Raw genomic sequence first — 13,232 nt, 5'->3', positions numbered from 1 at the left:
GTGTGACTCCAAATCCAGACCTCCATGGGTTGATAAATTGGATTTCCATTGATTATTTTTGTGTGATTTTGTGTCAGCACATTCAACTATGTAAAGAAAAAAGTATTTAATAAGATTATTTCTTTCATTCAGATCTAGGATGTGTTGTTTAAGTGTTCCCTTTATTTTTTTTAGCAGTATATTTCAAAAACTAAAAGCATTGTGTTTGGGACAAATCATTCACTAAACCCTAAACCTCAACTAAATCTTGTAATAAATCATGTGGAAATTGAGCAAGTTGAGGTGACTAAACTGCTTGGAGTAACCCTGGATTGTAAACTGTCATGGTTAAAACATATTGATACAACAGTAGCTAAGATGGGGAAAAGTCTGTCCATAATAAAGCGCTGCTCTGCCTTCTTAACAACACTATCAACAAGGCAGGTCCTACAGGCCCTAGTTTGGTCGACCTGGACTACTGTTCAATCGTGTGGTCAGGTGACACAAAGAGGGACTTAGGAAAATTACAATTGGCTCAGAACAAGGCAGCACGGCTGGACCTTAAAAGTACACAGGGAGCTAACAATGATATGCATGTAAATCTCTCCTGGCTCAAAGTGGAGGACAGACTTCATCACTACTTGTATTCGTGAGATGTATTGACATGTTGAAAACACAGAGCTGTCTGTTCAAACGACTAGCACACAGCTCAGACACCCATGCACAAGACATGACACCACTGGTCCCTTTACAGTCCCCAAGTCCAGAACAGACTATAGGAGGCACACAGTTTTACATGTAGCCATGACTACTTGGAACTCTTTTCCACATCAGGTAACTAATGCAAGCAGTAGAATCATATAAAAAAAACAGATAAAAATACACCTTATGGAACAGCGGGGACTGTGAAGAAACACAGACACATGCATACACACACATGATAACAGACGCACACGTACACATGGATTTTGTGTTGTAGATATGTGGTAGTGGAGTAGGGGCCTGAGGGCACACACTTAGTGTGTTGTGAAATCTGCTATGAATGTATTGTAAGGTTTTAAAAAATTGTATAACTGCCTTCATTTTGCTGGACCCCAGGAAGAGTAGCTGCTGCCTTGGCAGGAACTAATGGGGATCCATAATAAATACAAATACCACCAGGAGTCATTACGACGACAACGTCAAAGCCACTGATTACAGGTAACTGGATCACACTTAACATCACACAAATAAGATACTGGACACACAAAGATACGCATGCACAGACCCTTAGAAACACACACACACACACACACACACTTGAACACACTACATCACAAGCACTCCTCGCTTACTTACTTCCCCAATCTAGCTCAACACTGTCAGTTTGAAGAGCAAAGCAGCCTATTACTGTTATAATCTGTCAAACTAGCTGTAATCTGTCTGAGAGTCACAGCAGCCAGGCAGAAACATTTCCCTCAGCCCTTCCTACAGTCTCTAATTGCCTCCAAAGGGAGGTGACTGTTGGTTGGAACCGTGTTGTTGAACAATTACCAGCCGGAGTCTAGCTAAAGGACCTCTCTCCCTCTCTTCGTTTGATTAGTAGCAACCCTTTTCAGAAGAACATCCCAGGTAGAGAGGAAGTAGAAACATCTGGTGGGTGGTCAGTAATGATTCATTAATCATGTGTTAATTAAGAAGTTCATTTGAAACCCACTTCTCCGCAGCAGATGTAACCCACATTACTGGCCAGAAATAGCAGGTCCATTCAGCCGAATCAGGGGCGGAAATCCCGGGGGGGACGGGGGGGACACGACCCCCACATCCTGGGAAAAATATGATTTCTCCCCCCCAATATATCACTCAAACATAACTATGTAATTTAAATAATATTAATAATACGCAATGAAAGCAATTGTGCTGATTATAGACACTTAATAGCGCATTTTTAAGTTTCAAAAGATTGCGACCCCCCCGCCCTTTGCCTCACAATGGTTTGATCCACTGCCAGTTCCTTAGTTTGCATGTAACTGCCATGAGGTTCATCCAGTCAATCGCGCACACACACACTAGCTGAATATGCAGAGCTAGAGCGCAAATATTAACTATTAAGCTAGCTAGTACCTATTCCATTTATGTGGCGTCGTCAAAGATGGAATCAGCATGCAGATGATGTAAGTTAGTGCTTCAAAGTCCCTGTGATAAGGTTAGCGATAAACTGAAGTCCAAACTGAACAGAACTACACTCTCTTCTACCATTGTCTTAAATATATTTAATGGTCTCGTTGCAAAAGCTAAATTGTCGCAAGGGAACTTTTATTTATTTATTTTATTTCACCTTTATTTAACCCGGGTAGCAAAGATTATAGCAAACACCACTGAAACTGAATTGGTGCTCACTAGCTTTGCAAATTCAGCTATTTTTGGAAGCCAGACAATATGAAACAAACTATTCAAATTACAAAAGGTTGCAGCATATGTTGTGTAAATGGTGAACTCATACAGCTGTCAACTCTTGTCATTTTAATCCGTTTCACATTTGCTAGCTACCTTTTAGATCGAAGCCCAACTAGAATGATTGAAGATGATAGAAGCCCATCTCCTACTGTAAATAACCTACACACTGTGTGTGTAGCCAGCCAGCCAGCCAGGTAGAAAAATGGCAGAAAAATAAAAGATGGACATCAGAGTATTTTTCAATACACCAAAACGCATAGTAAGAACCCTAGTAGCCTAATATCTCAAAGACTAGTTGATAAAATGTTCATAAGAAAGAAATTAAATTCTAATGGAAATGTTTCACAATGATGTCATTAGGCAGAGCAGGCAACAGATGGCACACAGACAGTAGAGTTGGGGACAGATATGCAGGGACAGACTGGCAGTCTCAGGTAAGTTTGTTGAGTCTTTGTTTGGCAACATTATGAAAGGTTCTCAATTTCTGTTGACTTGTAAAATAGGAACATAATTGGAAAATGCCATGGATACCCCCACTCTCAACTTAAACTGGTGACTGAACTAAGATTTGTTAAAGGCAATGGTATTGCTGTTGTGATTAGTTGTGTAGTTTTGGGTACCGGTAGTTAGGAGTACGGCAAACGCCTTATTTCTTTGGTTCCTCAATATACATTTACCATATTACAATGTAGGCTATGTGTTACAGCACTACCTTTGGTGTCCCCCTCAGGAATTGCTCTTGAGAAAATTTCATGTAATTGTCCCCTCCAAAGTGGATATCAGATTTTCGCCCCTGAGCCGAATAGTAAAAATAGACTAGTTAAATGTGCTACTGCAGATGACGTGTCACCACAGAGACTTGTGTGTGTGAGAGAGAATTTGCTGCCTCCTTATCATGCAAATCAAATATCCTAACAATGATCAAATGAGTCCATAACATGTTCCTATGTAGGACTGTAGCAGGCCAGGGTCTGTTGATGTAAAGGGGTTTTGGGATCTTCTCAGATCTTTCCACTCAACCCATTTTGCCACAAAATACAATTCTCTCCTCTTCAATGTGCATGACAGCTCCTCCAACAGTCATTCTGGCTGAATTGCCTTTCAGAGGACAGTGAAATTGAAAGTGAAGAAAAACAGATGAAAGCTAAATGAAGCCTTGGATTTTCCTGACGCGGGGACAACAGGAGACCAATTAGAAAGATGGAGGGGAGGGTGTTGGTGGGAGTTGAGTTCTGCAGTCAGGTGTCAAGGTTTACACTGGGGTCCTGGGCCAAATAGTCTTAAACTGGTTCCTTTCCTCCTACTTCCTTCATGACCACTGATTTTTTTGTAGATTTTTTTGGTTGCTGTTAAGTACATTTTGCTAAATATAATCCAAGTGATCAATTGTCATTTTTAAACTGTACAATGTGTTGAAGGAATATTGTAAAATGGGGGTGCTCGTGGTGCCATTTTTTTGTGTGTTCTCTGGAACAAAGGCTAAACAGAATTTTTCAAGTCCTTGAAGATTACCTTTCACAATTTTTTGGTAATTTGTAAGTCGCTTATAAAGTTAAATGTAAATGTAAAATGCTCTTTTTTACCCATCAGTTGATGTGATGAAAATCAATAAAAGGCATATTAAGAGTATTAAAGGCCCAGTGCTGTCAAAAACGTGATTTCCCTGTGTTTTATATATACAGGTAACTGTCAAGATAATGGAAACCCTTGAGTAAATGAAGGTTCTGGTGGCTCTGTGGCATGCATTTTCCTAGCATGGTTTAGCTCCACTCAATCCCTTAGAGGGCAAGGTAAATGTCAATTAATACACAGCCATTCTGAGTGATCACCTTCAACCTATGGTGAATCATGTCTATCCTGATGGGAGTGGAGCCCCCATCCACAGGGCACGAGTGTTCACTGAATGGTTTGATGAGCATGAAAACGATGTAAACCATATGCCATGGCTGTCTCAGTCACCAGAGCTCAACCCAATGGAACATTTATGGGAGATTCTGGAGCGGCACCTGAGACAGTGTTTTCCACCAGCATCCACAAAACACCAAATTATGGAATTTCTTGTGGAAGAATGGTGTCTCTCCTATAGAGTTCCAGACACTTGTAGAATCTACACCAACTTGCCAAGGCACATTGAAGGTGTTCAGGTGCCTCGTGGTGATCCAACGCCCTATTATGACACTTTATGTTGGTGGTTCCATTATTTTGGCAGTTACCTGTATTTCCACACTATGAGGTTGGAATAATAGTGTGAAATTGTGAAAATGCTGATAATGCTGTATTAACGTAAGAGCTGTTTGACAAGACCGGCTGTGATTTCTGCCTGCTCAGGTGGGATGGAGTTTTGGACTGCCTGGCGACAGACAATAGTTAATAATATTTTGGGGGTGCTTATATTTGTCCTGTTACACACAAGTGTATAATGGAAATGTGTTTCTTGCATATCCCAACTCTCCCTGAGACACCCACAGAGAGTGGGGTCATGGCCAGGGTCACGTACAGTGCCCCTGAAGCAATTAGAGTTAAGTACCTTGCTCAAGGGCACAGCGACAGACTTTCTCCTTGTCGGCTCTGGTACGCGAACAAGCGACCTTTTGGTTACTGGCCCAACACTAACCTTGAGGCTATCTGCCGCCCATAGACCAATAACAAAGAGGGTTTTAAACCTCTCTGCCAATAACAGCTAGTTTTGAGGTTCCATATCCCTCCTATTAAGCTTAGGACCTGTCCTAGCAAAATTCTTGCTTGAGAAATGTGTCTTTGCTAAGAAGCAATTTGTTTCTTTTTTTTTTACAATTTTAATTTAAAAAAATAACAATTAGGTACTTAATTGTTGCCCAGAAATGATTTGATATTGAGATAAAAACAGATGCATTGGGCATTTAAGGCATAACTGCTGAGGTAGGAGACATACATCACCATGGAAACATTAAATTAGTAAAAGTTCGTCTGACCTAAGTCTGATACTAATCGCTCAACTTCAGTTGAACTATGGGAACCTTACAGTATGTCCGCAACTCTGCTATGTTTCAATGGCGATTTAATCAGACGAACAAAAAAGACAACACTTTGATCCGAGTTGGATCATCGTCAGGTCATGTTTTTCTTGAATACGTTCTTCTGTCCTGCACCTGATGAGTTGGAATTTCCTTCTTTTTCACTATTTTCTAACCATCTACAAAAATCTCTGCCCAAGCTATTGTAAAGTAGCTTGTTATTGATTATGGTGTATGTATACATACATACATACATACATACATACATACATACATACATACATACATTGGCTGTTGGCATTTAATCCGGGCAGTGACATGACATCCATATGTTACTGACTGTAAACCTGAATGGTTTGTCACAAGTGGAATGTAGACTATAACTAGGCAGCAACACGCGACGGAACGGACCGGACTTCGCTGTCCCCGTCACACGGCCACATTCCAACGGGGGCGGGTATCCAGGCCGGTGGACTGGCTGACTTGCTGGACGCTCCGATGGGCGATTATTTGACCTGGGCGAGACAGGCAGGAACCCTCGGCTCTAGTCCAGAAACCCGTCACGTTTTCCACTGTGCCCGCCGGGACAGCTAGGGCATCGCCCAGGAAAGTAAACAAACGGTCGGAACAAGCGACTGGCCTGCCACAACATGTCCGCCCTCATCAGTGGCAGTTGCCTCGCCTGGCACTTCCTGTTTGTGTTAAACCCCGCCCACATCTCCCACACTGTGCAGGCAGGGTGTCTGGTATGACAATATTACATCATTATTGTTACGACACCGCTTCTCGTCTCTCCTGTAGTAATAGCCATCTTCAGAAGGAATATTTTAGTGACAGATAAGCAACATATCAGGCACCACCTCTTATCATAACATTATTACAATTTAACTACTGTCTATAGGTGTCATCATCAGGGATGGTCCCAATGAGTTAGTGACTCATACAGGTGGCTGAAAAATAGTGGGCTGAACCAACACTAATATTCTATGGGGGTGCCATGTTATTGCTTTTGGGGAGGGGCACTGATTTGTTATGGGAGTGCCCAGAACCCCTGGCAGCCAGTGTAATTCTAACCCTGTCAGAACAAATACAATTTTATGTTCCTTTCACCCTCCAGATTAGTTGAGTAATAAACTATGTCAGAGCTGTTAGTGTGCTGATTCACCTCAGTGGATTTTAGACGTGTACAAGACTGTTGTAACTGCAGAGTCTGCTATATATTCAGCTGAACGGACACTCATTAAATGTGCAACTGTGCAAAACTTAAAGGGAATTTATCAATAGCCATGTTGCGCCAGGCTACAGTATATCCTACAGGGGACTAGATAGAGAAACATCATGGAACGATGCACAGTGGAACCGCTTTAACCACTTTTCATTTCTGCCCAGGAAAGATTCAGCGGGGTTAATTAAAAAACCCTGCATCAGGGGAAAACAAAGTCTCTTAAAACATTGTCAGTCAGTATTTCACCGTAGTAGCGCCATGATTAAAGCCACGGTCGCCCGTCTCGTAACCGTCTGTCAGAGGTAAAATAAAAATGGTGATGTCGTGCCGTCAGACAGATCGCTCATTCAGGTTCATATTTCCCAGAGCTTGACGGTTTCGTCATCAACTCACACTGAATCTCGGGAGTCGGGGGCTGAGCACGGAATGAAGAATAAACGGGTGCCAAAAGAAGATAATCAGTACTCTGCAGAACAGCGCTGAGGTTTATGTTAAAGCCCCTCTTTAAAAGGATCAGCCACTCGAGTCAGTCATTGATAGAACTGCTCAGGAGTCAGTGTTGTGGTTTGGGCTTCCTGATTAGAGTGGAGAGGTTTCTTTGGTCGGCTAATGAGAGGGACCAGCGAGGCTGATGGGAGGTGGAGAATACAGTCTTAATGACAACCTTTCTACAACACACCATGTTAACAGGAAGCACTCTTGCATTAAAGAGAGAGAAAACGGCACTGGGTTTTGTGTTTCAGCATCCACAATATGGTTGCAGGGCCACATGCACGCACACCATACCTGTTCACATTAGAGCTCAATTGAGCCAGGGTTTGCCAGGCAGTGTATTTAGACAGGGAGAGAGCGAGAGAGAAGGGGCAATGCGGGAGGAAGAGAGAGACACACAAAAAGATGGGGTAGAAGTTATGAGAGGAAGAGAGAGAGACAAAAAGATGGGGTAGAGGTTATGAGAGGAAGAGAGAGACACAAAAAGATGGGGTAGAGGTTATGAGAGGAAGAGAGAGACACAAAAAGATGGGGTAGAGGTTATGAGAGGAAGAGAGAGACACAAAAAGATGGGGTAGAGGTTATGAGAGGAAGAGAGAGACACAAAAAGATGGGGTAGAGGTTATGAGAGGAAGAGAGAGCGTGTGTGTCAGAGAGAGAAAAAAAGAAGAGTGGTCTTCGAGGGAGGAAACAGGACAAGAGACGTCACAAACAAAACAGTCCATTACGGGTCTGGGACTGAGACGGGGTGGGGAAACAGACAGCTACCATACAACACAACACAATCAGAGGAGCTAGGGCCTCATATATCACAAGAGAAAAGGGGCAACTTAAATGTATAAATACATGACTTAGTTCTGTGGTACAGAAGTTTGTACATAAATCGAGGTTGCATACCAACATGCAATCAATGTACCACTAGACATGAGGTATTCTCGTTTTGCCACACATCTTTATCATCCAAACTGCATTTTAGTACCATAAAGACCACATTTTAGTACCATAAAGACCACATTTTAGTACCATAAAGACCACATTTTGGTACCATAAAGACCACATTTTAGTACCATAAAGACCACATTTTGGTACCATAAAGACCACATTTTGGGGCCATTTGACAAATGCCTGGGTTGTATTATACAATATTTAAAAGCATCCTTATTTTACTCAAATCCAACCCACACAGTCCACTTCACACCACTATCACAGACAGACGTTTCACAGAGTCACAAGGTACTCTACATCTATCAGCCTACAAATCATGCAGCTCTGTAACTGCTATTACCTCCCTGTATACATGGATATCCTGCTTGTTTGTCCCCGTCTCTGTAGCCCAATAAGGAGCCTGGGAGGAGGACGGCTCATTATAATAATGTCTGGAACAGAGCGAACGAAATGATACCATTCCATTGATTCCGCTCCAGCCATTACCACGAGCCTGTCCTCCTCAATTAAGGTGCCACCAACCTCCAGTAGATGATATCTGATAGGGCTGGGCTTGAATCATTTTACATTTTTACATTTTAGTCATTTAGCAGACGCTCTTATCCAGAGCGACTTATAGTAGTGAATGCATACATTTCATACAATTTCATACATGTTTTTCTGTGCTGGCCCCCCGTGGGAATCGAACCCACAACCCTGGTGTTGCAAACACCATGCTCTACCAACTGAGCTACAGGGAAGGCTGAATGACTGATGAGACTGTGTGTCTGTGTCTCGATACAAGATGTAATTCGGCCTGTTTCTCTCTGTTTTCACCTCTTCTATAGGCGGAGTGAGGAGAAGCATGGAAATACATGGGTACGCATTGCTCTGTTTGATGTCCTAGCTGATCTGTTTTACTGAAGTGGCATTGATTGAGGATAATGCTTTGGCTAATGGCTATTATGGACGTCATGTAAGATGTTGGCTGCCGAAGTCTGTAAAGCTCGTTTTGAAAAGGAAGAGCCTAAAACCGTGCGAGGGAAACCGTCGCTGGTGCCCATCCGTGATGCATTTGTTTGTGTGTAATGACTCTACTAGGTACACATCCAAGTCATCTTCCATGCATTGATCTTACCAGTAGCCTTTATAAACATATACGTTTAACAGTGCAGATGAGTCTTGCAGCCAAGCCAGAGTTCATACATACACACATGTACAATTTAAAAAGGGACACTCCCAGTCTGTCCCGAACCAAGCCACTAACAGCCATTTCCTCCCACGGTGCACTATATAACATGTATAATACAATCATCATCGGCCATGTTTGTATGGAAACAACAGATGTTCACTGGCTGCTTATGTCATAGAAAGAAGGAACCAGCTCTGTGGTCTTATTTACATTGCGCTATCAGGCGACTTACAGTAGTGAATGCTTATTTATACAAATTTTTTTTTTTTTTTGGCCCCCGCCCAAACCTGGCGTTGCAAACACCATGCTCTACCAACTGAGCTATGGGGAAGGCAGGCCCCACTGATCTGCCCTTTTCTCTTCCCCCCTTTCTAGGCCCAGTTCAGCTGGAAGTTGCCTCCTTACAGCTTCTGCCTTTTACACATGCTTTCGCAGACTTGGCTCTCAGCCCATTGGTGTCTAGGCTCGAATGTTGAGTAAACGTTGTGTATTCTCATGTGTGCCTGTTTAGGATGGACTCTCTTGGGTGTTGCCCTCTGCTGGTAAATTGTATTACTATGCTGTTATCGGAAAACAGCATCCTGAGGACGGATGTGGCTGTGCAGCATTGCGCTGTATAGACGCTACTGCATATGGCAATGATCTATATTTTGGACGGTCAGATGGCCACAGGTGGATTTCACATGTCAAATCTCATGACAAATAGATTTTTAGGAACCGATCAACATTTTATGGAATCGAAATTGAAATTCGATATTTTCCCATGTTTTTTTCAGGTAACCTTCCTGATCCTGAAGACTGGTTGTCTGACCCAACGGGCAGTGAAGCCACCTACCTCCCAGACTGCAATCAGGAACGTTCGGGAATCTGCAACATCTCTGACACCTGGGCGCCGCCCACCACTGAAATCCTCCCCACCGCCAACACCCCCTCCACCAACCAATCAAATAACCCCTTCCTGATTCCGGCCCGGCCCATGTTCGTATCCCTGCATTCTGATTGGAACAGCGCCATGGCTGCCTGGGGGTTAGCCTGGGATGCACACGTGTACGGTCTGGGCTCCATCTTCGCCATGGTGACCCTGGCCTCGGCGCTCAACCTGCTGTGCCTGCCCTTGCGCTGCCCTTCCGGCTGTGGCTACTTCGCCCTGGTCAGCGTCTTCCTCCTGGCTGCAGGGTGTACCAGGGCTTTCTCCCTCCTCTACGATGCCTACGGCCACCAGGACCGGCTGTCCTCCACCGAGGCCTCCCTGCTGCTCTATGAAGCCCCGTTCCCCTGCCTGACTGCAGCCTTCGGCCTGGTCTTCCTGCTCCTCTCCATGCGCTCCAGGATGCAGCTATCCTACTCAGCCTTCCAGAGACCCTGTTTCCTGGCCTGTTTGGTGTTGCTGCACTTCGCAGCAGCTTTCGGTCCCGTCGCACTGCTGAGGCTCTACCAGAGGAGGGCACCCTTCTGCCTCTTCATCTCACTCATCTCCCGGGGAGCGTTTGTGGCGCTGGTTTCTTTTCTATCGGTCGCCTATTTTGTGTTCTTCTGCTACGTACGGGCGGACTCGAAGCACATTTACCGCCTGAATAACACCTCGCCCACGCCGGCTGAGCGATACAACCGCTGTCCATTCGCAGAGAGCAGGGACTGGGACCGTGCGGCTGCAACAGTGTGCCTTTCGGCTCTGTTCTGCCTGGCATGCGCCGGGCTGCAGCTGTACGCCATGCTCCACTCTCTGGGGCTGGCCGGAGGAGCAGATGTGTTCCGCCCTTGGCCTTGGTGGACCTTCCAGCTCAGCTGCAGGGTTTGTGAGGCCGGAGTTTGTCTCACCCTAGCCCTGGTGGTGGCCCAGCCAATCTACTGCTCTGACCACCTTCCCCAGCCTGGAAGCTGCTGGACGGAGCTGCTGGCGATCAAGTCGCCCATTATGCCGGGAACCTACCAGTGGACCCTGAGCCAGCAGGAGAAGCTGGCCATCTGCGACATTGGGCACGGGGAGACAGAGTGCCTGCCCCTCTACACGCTGGTGGATGAAAGGCTAGGCAGCAGCTTGAACGGCCTGGACCTCCTGTACCACAGCAACCGGGCCTTAGCCTACAGAGACCTGGACCTGAATTTGGATCTGCCTGGCTCCAGCAAGCCCGAGGACAGGGGTGGTGGAGCGGCGTCCGGGGGTTCCTCCTTCACCAGTGACTCCACGGCTGACCTGCGGCCGCCATCGCCCATCAACCTGCGCCGTAGTATTGACGAGGCGCTCTTCAGCGAGGACCTCTTTCCCATAAGCCTCTTCAGACCGTCCATACCATTTTGCTGCAGTGACCTGTCACTCAACATCCCCTACTCCACGTCCACCCTGCCCAATGGTGGCCAGGTGCTTCGAGAGACCCTCTCAGCCGACCCAGGCCTATACCGGACAACCTCCTGCGTGGAGATGGTCCCTCCGCCCCCAACCCCTTTACCAAACCGACCTATGGCGGGCGACACCATCCTGGGTGCTCCACCATCTCCCTCCCTGTCCTCCAACTCCAGCTGCTCTTCCCCAGAATGCTGGAGGGGAAGTTCCTCCTCCTGCTCCCTGTACAGACCCTCACTAGGGGGGTCCTCTCTGGTCCTCTGCTCCAGCCCAGAGGGGCACGCCCAACCCCCATCCCTAGGTGGCAGCTCAAGCCGCATTACAGCCTCCAGCCACCAGGGCTCACACATGCAGAGACACTATCGCACACTGGGGTCAGCCTCACAGGAGAGTCTTGACCTAGAGTCTGAAGCGGACCGGTCCGTACAAGAGGAGTTCATCAATGTCTGCAGACAGATTGATGCGATGAGCATCTGCAGTGAGACAATTGACTTGTAGGTAGAGCTCTCAACAGTCAAGGGCTAAAGACTGAGGACTGGACTGAAATAAGGTGTTGTGAAGAAGGATTCAAGATGGCGTCACGATCTGTAAGGAGCAACGAGTGGTTTGATTCATTAGGCTAGCCTTCATTGTCAAGAAAGGTAAAATAGTGGCAAATGTTTGAGTAAATGAACAGAGGGTTTGTTTGAGAATGTTGACAAGAGTCTTTTAAGTGCCACAGAATGCCACATGCCAAGGAGAAATTTGAGAATTTTTTTTCACATTTGCTATTGGATGATGAAGTTTGATACGTTAAAAGTTGCGTTTTCCTGTGCATTTCAAGAGGGGAACAGGAAAGCAAAATACATTTGTACAAAATGTTTTGCATTCAAATAAATAATACTGTGATTGAAATAAGCACTTAATAAACAACTACTGAAATCTTATTTTAACATTTTAGCATACTCGTATCCAGATTGTGAGGGCATACATTTTCATACTTTTTTTTCTTCTTCTTCATACTGGTCCCCTGTGGGAATCAAACCCTGGAGTTGCAAGCACCTTGCTCTACCAGCTGAGCTACACAGGACTTATAAAACAAATGTACTTTACATTCTCATAGAGTAACATTGTTATTCAATGCCAAGTTGTTTCAATTCAGTAAAATATCATTGTTTGTGAGCCTCTACATCAAGAATTAGACATGTTAGAGATATGCTTTGAGATCCATCCAATAAAGGAAAGCTTGATTTGAACTAACAGCAACTTTGTAGCGGAGCAGCAGTACTACTATACTGGTAGGATAACACCGATACCCTTGTGGTTTAACTTCTGACTGACACACAGTACATTTTATAAGCTGCTTAATATTTTATTAATGTAAAAAACAAAAAAATTTACTCAACATGATTAAATAAAGAGCAATGTCAACATTTAAGTGTGGATGTTTTGTTTTCACCAAGTTTCAGGTCATGTATAACGTATCTTCTATAGTTACATTTGGGGATATTATTTTGGACAACGCAATACTATTTTTGCACCAGTTGGCTGTACCTGCCCCAAAACACCAGTATTTTTCCTTCATAGCTCGATCTCCATCTTTTTAAATTAGGTAGACAATTCGTATTCAACACTTTTACTTCCATGACTGATCAAAACTCATGACTCTTG

At 44.7% G+C, this 13,232-nt stretch overlaps 1 protein-coding gene across 1 annotated transcript in view; it reads left to right on the top strand.

Moving 5' to 3' along the window:
• LOC123723793 (proline-rich transmembrane protein 4) overlaps positions 1–12,999 on the top strand; it is a 32,989-nt gene extending 19,990 nt beyond the window's left edge. Inside the window, exon 3 of the mRNA XM_045722224.1 lies at positions 10,018–12,999. Within this exon, the coding sequence (XP_045578180.1) occupies positions 10,018–12,080 (2,063 nt within the window). The 3' untranslated portion in view covers positions 12,081–12,999. The remainder of the gene's footprint in view (positions 1–10,017) is intronic.
• The last annotated feature ends 233 nt before the right edge of the window (positions 13,000–13,232 follow it).

Source organism: Salmo salar, chromosome ssa07, assembly GCF_905237065.1.
Source record: "Salmo salar chromosome ssa07, Ssal_v3.1, whole genome shotgun sequence".
Lineage (NCBI taxonomy): Eukaryota > Metazoa > Chordata > Actinopteri > Salmoniformes > Salmonidae > Salmo > Salmo salar.
This window is presented reverse-complemented; position numbering and strand designations above follow the sequence as displayed.